The 10,138-nt window shown below is 37.4% G+C and overlaps 2 protein-coding genes across 4 annotated transcripts in view; both read right to left on the reverse strand.

Moving 5' to 3' along the window:
• The window catches only part of LOC104818200 (probable UDP-N-acetylglucosamine--peptide N-acetylglucosaminyltransferase SEC), a 5,583-nt gene extending 2,642 nt beyond the window's left edge, over positions 1-2,941 (reverse strand). Inside the window, exons 1-9 of one of the 2 annotated variants that reach the window (XM_010547682.1) lie at positions 2,619-2,704; positions 1,986-2,091; positions 1,644-1,863; positions 1,011-1,103; positions 828-929; positions 559-726; positions 385-473; positions 165-286; positions 6-16 (exon numbers count right to left, since the gene is read on the reverse strand). In XM_010547682.1, coding sequence (XP_010545984.1) covers positions 6-16; positions 165-286; positions 385-473; positions 559-726; positions 828-929; positions 1,011-1,103; positions 1,644-1,745 — 687 coding nt within the window. In that variant the 5' untranslated portion in view covers positions 1,746-1,863; positions 1,986-2,091; positions 2,619-2,704. Of the gene's footprint in view, positions 1-5; positions 17-164; positions 287-384; positions 474-558; positions 727-827; positions 930-1,010; positions 1,104-1,643; positions 1,864-1,985; positions 2,092-2,618 lie in introns of both variants that reach the window. The other variant, XM_010547681.2, reaches the window with a different exon arrangement.
• Positions 2,942-4,180: 1,239 nt separating this feature from the next.
• LOC104818201 (programmed cell death protein 4) lies at positions 4,181-8,210 on the reverse strand. 2 transcript variants are annotated; one of them, XM_010547684.2, is made up of 4 exons: positions 8,079-8,210; positions 6,935-7,151; positions 6,435-6,529; positions 4,181-6,299 (listed from the first exon to the last, which is right to left on the reverse strand). In XM_010547684.2, exons 2-4 carry the CDS (start codon positions 7,149-7,151, stop codon positions 4,512-4,514), a joined length of 2,100 nt encoding a protein of 699 aa, XP_010545986.1. In that variant the 5' UTR covers positions 8,079-8,210; the 3' UTR covers positions 4,181-4,511. The 2 variants fall into 2 exon arrangements, with proteins under 2 accessions (XP_010545986.1, XP_010545985.1); XM_010547683.2 differs by having other exon boundaries at positions 4,192-6,299; positions 7,968-8,210.
• Positions 8,211-10,138: the final 1,928 nt, after the last annotated feature.

The following is a 10,138-nucleotide window of genomic DNA, read 5'->3' on the forward strand; positions in this document are numbered from 1 at the left end:
CTCTTCGCTCCGGCACCTGAAAATCAGTTAAAAATCGCCCATGTTTTTTCACATGTCATCTTCGTAACAGCGAAAATCAATGCTTTTGACCACTTTTTTTTGCTTGGCCTTCTATTTGTATGTGTATATGTATGTGTGTTTAGGGTCTAGGGTAAGAAGCAAACCAGCAGCAGTTGAACCGTATTTGCAGAGAAGCTGGGCAGCATAATTCATCAAAGCAGCCGGATGGCTATGATCTTTCAGTAACAAATCTTGAAAACATTTTGCCGAGAGCTCAAACTCTCCACTGGAAGATCATCATCATTCAGCAAAATATCCACAAAAATAAAGACAACATAATAAAAAAGGAAAAAGCCGAGAAAAAGAAGAAGAAAAGGTCCTCACATTTGAAGATAAGCAATTCCAAGGTTTGTGAGGCAATCATAATTGTCAGGAGCATGTGGCAACAAAGATGACAAAACTGATATAGCACTCTGTAAATAACCAACAGCAGAATTAGATCATGAAAGAAATGAAACTGCTAATCTGAAAAACCACAATGGTGTTGAACGATTTTACCTTCAAACGTCCAGCTTTGAGAAGCATTAAGCCAAGAGTATTCCACACGGCTGCTTGTCTAACATCTAATTGCATCGACTCCTTCAATTTTGAAAGAATTTCTTCAAGCTCTTCACCTTCAAGCTCTTTTCCAGAACTATTATCCCCAGCACCGTCCAAAAGTAGGCACTGTAAGGTTTTTAAGCATTTCATATCAGTAATTCATGCATGAGCTTGCATAACAAGGGTTCCATGTGACAAAAATGATACAGAAACAGCGATCATCAGACCTGACCATGGTGGATTTGAACTAACGAAAGAAGTTCTGGCCGTGCAATTTCTGGCTCACAACCCAATAAGATCTCCTCAGCTTTCTCGTATTCTGGAATCGCCTATAAACTTCTGAAAGTTAAAAAACCCACTACGAGCGTACTTATTTTAAGACATATAATTTAGTATGAGCTCAAGCCTACCTTTTGTGGTTGCCCCAACCTTTGGAACATTAGTCCAAGAATAAAATGGGCATGGGCGTTTTTGGGCATCTTCCTTGCAACATGAATCAAACCCTAAAAGCAGGAAAATGTTATATCAGAATAAATTAAGAAGGGACACACAACATAATTTGTTATGAGCAAAGATAGGGAAACCCAATAAAATGCCAAGAACAGAGGTAGAAATATGTATACATTGCTAGAAATAGAGAGATCATAGAACTGAGGATTTGATTATGGAGTTCCTCCCACTCCCTCTAGAGAACTCGTCGCCCGAGACAAGCCTAAACCTCAAGTTTCTTCTTCAAGTACTATATAACAAAGAGGCTAACAATAGTTAACTAAAATAAATAACATAGCTAAACCTTAGTTACTTCATTCTATTTGGTAAGAATAGTAAAGCCTTTGGCTTTTAAAGCCCGTTTGTTTGTTCTATCACCATCATCCATTCCCCATGTTTTTTCATGAAGAATACATGTCTCATTTTATGATTTTTATGGGCAACTTAAATTTCAGATAATGGACGAGATTGATCTATCTGAATTGTAGAAAATTTTTCTTCGTATTGGGCAGACCAATGCGCTCAATCCCACGCTGTGAGACGAAAAAACTCACCATTTTGAGGCTGCTCACTTTTTCTTCACGAGATGAGGGAGCTCCACCTTGACTCGGATGCTCACCATCTGCATCAACTCCACAATCAGACGAAACCTCCATCTTACTTCTTGAGCGGCATTTCCCCACCTTGCTTACCTTTTTACTTTCAACTTCCCCTGCTTCCACCTCCTTGCACACTAACACACTCTTTTCTTGATTGCTTTCCTCATTAGTCAACCTGGAACACTCAAATGATCCGTTTATGTTAGAACTTTCAGACATGTGTAGCAAACCAGCAGCAGACAAGCAACTGCAATATCTAAGCAATTGTTGCACCACAGAATATGCCAGTCACCATACCACAGATTCACAGTTCAGCAGAAGAGTAAAGGAATCACTCCATAAACAGAGGGTCACCGCGTAGAAGTCTGCTACCCAGCAAGCTCAAGCCCTGGTTTTGAACGAACTACAACTCAACAAAAAACTATTATATTTCGGAACTACCAGTAAGCTATCCTACAAGGATGCCAGTTAACAATGATCAGAGATGAAACATTTGTACAACGATCAGAAAACTCTCTTAAAACTAATTACTTCAGACACGTCTATAAGCTCCTCTACCCAGACATGAAAGAATCAAATCCTACTGAATTTCAATCAGGTAAGAACATTTTCCCCCGTCTTCCAGCAAGCCAAAAGTGCTCGAGTTTCAAAAGCTTCTTCATTACAACGCCATTCATAAACCAGTATACTACTCAACCGACACATGAAAGACTATAATTCAATGGAAATAGAGTCCATCAAAGATCGAGAAGTCCCTCCGTTAGAATCTCGATCTCAGAAACCAGCGTTGCAACATGAATTGACAAGAATCAACACCTAAAACCGCCACGGTTTCGAGCAGAGAGAGAACCCGGAACAAGTGGAGAAAAGCAGCTAGCGAAGAAAAGGGAGGGAGCTTTAAAAGCTCTGAAGTCTAGAAGAGATGGGTACCTGGTGGTGTTCGGAGCAGGGATTTGAACTGAATACATATCAAGATCGTCGGTCTCAGGAGGGTTGAAATTGAGGTCAGCTAAGACTACGAGCTTCGGAGGTTGTACAGCTCTCTCGGTGGCGCCGGAGGCCGGAGAGTCCACCATCATAGGTTCGACTTTTACAGAGACAGATTCCGAGTTGTCCATCGATGGTTTGTGTTCGCCGGAAGTGAGAAGAGAGAGAGAGAGAGACGACGACGACGACGACGACGACAAAGAAGACGGAGAAACGTTTGGGAACTGCAATAGTTGTTGGGATGTTTGGAAACAAGGATTGTACTGTCCATGGGTCGGCTATGACTAACCCGCCGGAAGATCGGTTAGATATTTTTGTGTTTCTATATACATTTCCACTGCACTTTATTTTTTACTGAAAATTCCACCATAATTTTTCAAATATGTGAAATAAATATTCTTAATTTATCTAATCTAAAATATTTAAATTGATATCGCATCTTATAAAATAGCATAATAATTTTTAGATTCCAAAACTATTGAAAATTTTCGTTAAATTATATGAATATTATAGTAGTACGACTTATCTTAAAAAAATACTCTATACTATATTTGAAAATTTATCCACATAAATCCTTTATATATTATAGAAAAAATTAGATTTTAATATTTGTGATATCAATTATATCAAATTAAAATTTTAAATATTTATTTGGCATATTTAAAAATTAAATATTTATATACAATTTGTCTTATTTTTTTTTTTATAAAACACTAAATTTGATCTTCAAAATTTTTTTTTACTATGTAAGACTTAGAATCTCAAAAAAAATGTAAAATGGTAATATTTCCTAAAACAAGTAGTCTGAAACCATTTATTATTTGAACTAAGTGGTTCATAATATTATGGTCAATGAGATATATGAAAAGATTATATTATATGTTAGAGGTACCATACCCAAAAAATTAGACAGTTCAATTCTATTTTGATTTAATTATTTTTAAATCTAATTTTTTTCTAATTTAATAAAAAATTTACAACACTTTATTCATATTTTTATTCTTTTTTAAAAATTAATTATATAAAATTACATATTAGTAAACGAATTTATAAAAAAAAAATACAAATAAAGATGCGAATTATAAAATTTCAAAAAATACATAAATGCTATTAACTTTTATACTAAAACTTCAACTTTTAAACGAGTTTTAAAAACCACGATTGTTTGTGGAGCTACGATTTTTAAAAGTTACTTAAAAAAGCTAATGATTTAATTTAATTGTTTTTAAAAAATTAATGGTTTAATATAGAAAATAGTAACAATTTCTTTATTTAACAGAAAACTTTAAAGTTTATATATTTATTTGAGATTTTTTTTTTTATAAATTTGTGTATTACTATACAAATTAAAAAAAAACTTTGTTTTCATCCATTATTCAATTATATCCGTTTTTTCAACGCTTCAGATTGAATTAGAATTAGCTGATTTAGTTTGAAAAACATTCAAATGTTTTATATCCAAATGGAAATATAATAAAATCAAAATATCATAAAAAGGGCAAACATAGAATTCGAATGATGGAATGATGGTACACGTCTCTTCTTCCATGTTCGTATCATCCACACCACAGACCACACCATACTACGCAGCAATCGCATAGACAAAGAGACGAGAAAGAGGCTTTCTTACGTTTAAAAAAAAAAGACACATCAGATTCCAAAAACACACATGAAACACAACCACCTCATGTTTTTTTATCTACCAACCCAACCTCACAACTACACACACACACACACATATATATATATATATATAGATGTTTTTATTTTTAATAGAAGACATATAAAGCTTTGCATAAGAAAGAGAAAGATATGTAGATGGTGCTGTATTGTGTCTCAAGGACTTACAGATGCATCAAACCCTTGCAGGAGCCATCCATTCCTCAGCGCCTGCTCGGCGTAGAAGTTATACTTCTCCCTCGCGTTCGGGATATCGAGCGACAAGTCGTCGAGGCCATCTCTGATGCGCGCGAAACCCTTCGTCATTTGGTTCGTCGTGATGATCCCCTCGGCGAAACATTCCTGCATCAGATCCAGCATCCCATCGTTCTTCTTCTCCATCGCCATCACCAACGCTTTCTTCACAACCTCGTGGTTGAAAAACGGCATCCCGAGATCCCTGATGCATTGGCAGGCCTCGGATATCACTCCCCCCGTTTCGTACTCTTCGAGAAGCTTAAAGATCTTGTCTTTCGCGTCTTCCACTGCCCACCCTGTCCCACCGCCCCAGCATCTTAGGAGTCGCTCCCCCGAGTGACGGGCGGATATAAACGAGCAAGCCGAACGGATGGTTTCGGTTCCCGCGGATTTTGGCGGTATCTTGCTCGAGATCTCCTCCAGATTCAGTGGGGCCAAGACGTCATCGATCACAGCCCTAGCCAGAAACAGAGCAAGTTCGTTTGACGCGTCCAGGATATCTAAGGCCGTGTCTTCGGCAGATTCCAGGAGCATGGTGAACCCGCTTACAAAATCCTCGGTCGAGAAGATCTCCATGTGAAGGGCGGCGAGGAGAACAGAGGCCATCTCCTTTTCTCTGTTCTTCCTGTCCATAGCAAGAATGACGAGCTTCTTCAGAAACACAGGGTTGTATTCAGGTGCTCCTAAATCCCCGAGACTGCGGATCAGCTCAGGGATGTCATCCGAGAGGAAATATTCCTGAATTATGGCAGTCACATCCTTCTTGTACTTTCTCAGCTTTTCGTCTTCAAATTTTACCTCTCCATCTTCAGGGGGTTTCGTGAAAGAATCGTCTAGCCAACCACTGGAAATAGCCTTGGGAATTATCGATTCAAACAACGTTTTGGCGGACGGGATGTCTAGGGCGAGGTCATCAAGACTCTCTGCTACTCGGGAGAAACCCTTCATCATTTGACTCGAACTGATCAGCCCTTCCTCGGCCGCCTCCTTCAACAGCTTTAATATGAGCGGTTCGGCTGTTTGAATCTCCATGGCTAGAACCAGAGCCCTCTTCACAACCTCATGATGGAAAAAAGAGACGCCCAAATCCCTGATGCATCTACACGCTTCATACGCGTCGCCACTTTCAATATACTCTTTCAGAAGTTCTGAAATCTTTTTCTTCGTTTCCTCTACAGAAATGTGAGTGCAACCTCCCCATTTCCTCTCCACTAGTTCGGCATGGTGAGGAGCCGAGAGATAGCTCTTTTCTGCGGTTACGATAACCTGGAACCCTTTGGAAGATTCTGGAAGAGTTTTCCTTGCTCTTGCCAGAAAAGCTGGGGGAATAATATCATCAACAATCGCCCGGGCAAGGAACAAGGCAAGGACATTAACGGCATCGAGTATGTCCACTGCAAGATCATCGACAGATTCAAGAAGTCTGATAAACCCATCCCTGATTTGATCAGGCATGACAACCTCAGCATACAATCCCGAGAGCAATACTGAAGCCATTTCCTTCTCCTTATCATGCTTGTCCATGGCCATGGAAACAAGCCGCTTGACAAAGTAAGAATGGTATTCACTTGAACCAAGTTCCCTTAGGTCAGATGCTGCCACTTCCACATCACCAGTGCTAAAGTATTCCTCAATGATGGAAACTACAGCCTTTTTGTAATCATCCAACGGGTCTAGTATTGTCGAGCCAATAAGTGCATATGGTTCCTGTTACATCGAGCAGACGCAGTCACATATTTCCATAACTATTCATGCAGATTAGAATCATCATACGTTAAATGCAAAGTTCTAACTTCTAACCAATCAAGAAGCCAAATTTAACAGATCAGAAGCAACAATTACCTCTCCACTATCATAGTTGGGATCATTTTTATCAATATGGAATTCTCCATCAGTGTCAAGTAGCTTCCCCCAAGTTCCCTTCCCACCAGCACCATCTGTTGATATCATTAAAAAGCCACATAAATTTGGGTATCGGTAGCACTACCTCTATTGTCACATCAGAAAACGATTCATATACTAACAAGCATTTTTGCAATGAGAACTTATCATTGTCAGAAAAAGGCAAGTCATCTATGTCAGGGGATAAAAAGCTAATACAGATATAGGCCTAAATGCTCATTTTGGTTTTCTTTAATTTCTTCACGACATTATGAATGATTAATCTCCGATTTTCCTTTAGCTATCCCATGCCAACTTCAGAGGCGGACATTACAATCTGGCCAAAATGAAACAAGGGACAAAGAAAAAAGGAAAACCCCAACAAATATGCTTTAAAACATTAACCGACAAGAGGCTTGCAAAGCATAAAGCATAGAAACATTCAAGAAATTGAAGCTTACCCTTCTTTACACGCACATACTTCCCTGAGTGTGACCGCCGAACATGCCTAAATGCATTCCCAGCTACAGGTCCCTTACCACCGGTGGGGGACTTGACGTTGAGATCAGCAATCAGAGGAGGAGACTTTGGGGATGAAGACAAGATTTCAGCATTCTGAGTTGCCAATTCCAATTTCTTCCGCTGTCCATCTGTCAAAAACCCCTCATCCGATGCCATCTAATGACACATAACACATCACTACCTCGTCAACAACGGATCATGATACCATAATAATCCTTAAACTGCAAGAAGCAAACGAAAGAGCTCTTGAACAATCCCACAACATCAAGTACTAATTAGTTGCCAGTATCTACTGTGAGGAAACAATATTATTCTAGATGTTCACAAGCTAGAACCGATGGCCTTGGCTTCATTATGCAAAGAGGTCCAATTCAACACACGATGCAAAACATAGACATCGAAATACATACATTCATGAGAACTAAAATAGCATTCACATCATTCTCCACGGAATCATATGATTCATCATTTCTCAATTTGAGAGAATACAACCTTCAAATATTTTACAGTCATTAGTTTTCAGAAACTTTCCTTTCAGTGCTCTGCAAACCAAGGATTCATTATCACTAGAAAGGCTATGATAGATTTAACATCACTATTTCCGCAATCCCTACCAATGATAAGCAAAGATATCCATAATCACGTTTCCTGACATAGCGAGTTCTCGGCATCCAAAGGCACTGTTAAAGAAAAGCTAACTCGTCCGGAATCGGAAAAGTATAGCCACACATGGAAACCAAAAGCCCATTTTCCATAACTTTCCGTCCCATTCTCAGTAACCAAACAGTCCCAGTATCAGGAAACCAAAGAACAGAAAATCAGACATCTCAACTTCTTAAACCACAGATACTGAATCAAAAGGGTATTCATGAGTGTATATTCCGGGAATCTACAAACAACAGACTCCCACACCGAGAGAATCAGAAACTCGAAGAAACATCGCCAAAACCGTACCAGTCACCAAACCCATACCTGTAATAGAATAAATCTAATCGGAATCCCGAATAAAAAGTCTTCTGTGCTTGGCTCGGATCTCGAGCCAAGACAGGAGCAGGAAGTGGTCGGATCTCCAGCACCGAATACCTGCGGAAGGTTTCACGTCGGAGCCACGAACGAGGCAGATGACGATCACCACTCAGCCCCCGAGATTTCAGGTCGCCGATTCCAGACACAGAGCCCGAGTCCGCGACCGGCTGGAGGGATGGATTAGGATGGGAAGAAAACGTAGGGCCCTTTTTATATGAGGTTACACGTCATCACAGAAGGAGGTGGAGGACGCAGTTATTTTTTCTCTTTTATTTTTCTTTTGGACGAAATTGTCTGAGAAACCCTTCTACTTCTACTTAAATCAGATTGAAACCCAATATTTCACTTTAATTAGTTTTTACAACTCTATTTGCTCCAAAGGACGTGATATTTTTTTTGTCAATGTAGGAAATATATACGTTCATATATATATATACAGTGAAACTAATTAAAAATATGAAACATAATTCCAACAAATGGTAGCAGATAAAATATATATATATATATATATATATATATTATTCGATCATTAATCAAGTTAAACAAACTTCTCACACATCCATTAGAAAAATATCATCGAACTAAAAATTTTATTTTTCCATGCAAGTATAATTTGAAAATATTTGGAAGCTCAGATTCATACGGCTCTTTTTGTCAGAAATCAAATAAAAGTGTTTTGTAAAATTTTTTTATCGATAAAGTAAAGTGACAGGCATAAACAATAATCTAGGAACAAGTTGGGGGTCCTTTCATGCAATTTGTCTGTTAGTTTTGTCTGGTCCACGTGGCATCTGAAGACGGCACGAGCTCGCGGTGTACTGTCTGCGGGCCCCACACGCTTGATCTTTATTTTTTTCTCTTTTCAGTTTTTTTTCCCGTACTTATCGATTTTAGGGTTTACGCAAGACACAGCAACTAGTGATTTACCCAAACTACCCTTCACACTCGCATGCATGAATGCAAATTCGGATATTACAGACAAAAACTAAGATATACGAGTGCATATCATACATATATGAAAGGCCATGTATATACGAGTCATATATCTTCTTAAGATTTTGTTCTTAATACATTCTAACCATTGAGCCATTTTTTTATTTTTTTTCCCTCATTTTATTTTACAGTTCTTGATTTATCCATAAACTCTAGAATTTAGATGTTAAAGTTTTAGAGTTTAGATATTACGATTTAGAATTTAAAAATTAGGATTGAAGATTTATAATTTATAATCTAACATTGAGAGCTTGTGAAACATTAGAGATAGGGGTGGGCAAAATATCCGAAAAATCCGAACCGATCCGTTATTCGATTCGTATCCGAACCGAAAATTCGGATATCCGGAGTGTACGGATCGGATACGGATATTTATTTGGAGATATTTGTCGGATACGGATCGGATACGGATATTAAAATTGAATTATCCGGAATATCCGATCCGATCCGTATTTTGTAATAATATTATTAAATATACGAATAATTTGGTATGGATATTTAAAATATTTATATTTACATGTTTTTTTAGCGTGATTCAAGAAAAAAAATTTATATATTGAGTTTTATAATTTTAATTTTTAAATATTAAGATTTATTACGTTTAATGTTTTGAATTTTGAAATTTGGATATATTTGTATGTGATACATTATAATTGTATTTGTATTTTAGTTGATTTGGAATGTTTAAATTATGAATTTTAAATTATTGAATATTATTTATATTAAATATATTATATATTTTATTTACGTTTAAATTTGTTATTTAATTTAAATTTAAAATTTTATAATATTTTAGGTCGAATACGGATATCCGCAAATATCCGTGATTTTAACGAATATCCGAAGTTGCGGATATCCGAAATTTACGAATCGGATACGGATAACAAAATCGAATATTTGTGCGGATCGGATACGGATACGGATATCTCAAAAATCCCGGATATCCGATCCGTGCCCACCCCTACTTTTAGCTTTTCAATATTTATATTATTTAAATACTATTTTTTAATCATGTCTCTTAAATAAAAATAAGTTTCTAATAATATTCTCTATTCAAATATTTAATACTCTATGTGTAAGTGGAGCAAGAGCACAGGGCCCCACAATTTGATGGGCCCCACAAG

This window comes from Tarenaya hassleriana, unplaced genomic scaffold (genome assembly GCF_000463585.1).
Source record: "Tarenaya hassleriana unplaced genomic scaffold, ASM46358v1 Cleome29, whole genome shotgun sequence".
NCBI lineage: Eukaryota > Viridiplantae > Streptophyta > Magnoliopsida > Brassicales > Cleomaceae > Tarenaya > Tarenaya hassleriana.

What these genes read in the sequence shown, in the direction of transcription:
- LOC104818201 (XM_010547684.2), bottom strand. Translation starts at nt 7,151, where the DNA reads ATGGCATCGGATGAGGGGTTTTTGACAGATGGACAGCGGAAGAAATTG. An exon ending in GTATGTGCGTGTAAAGAAGG is followed by an intron (nt 6,530 to 6,934) that starts GTAAGCTTCAAT and finishes TGATATCAACAG; the next exon opens with ATGGTGCTGGTGGGAAGGGA. An exon ending in CCAACTATGATAGTGGAGAG is followed by an intron (nt 6,300 to 6,434) that starts GTAATTGTTGCT and finishes TCGATGTAACAG; the next exon opens with GAACCATATGCACTTATTGG.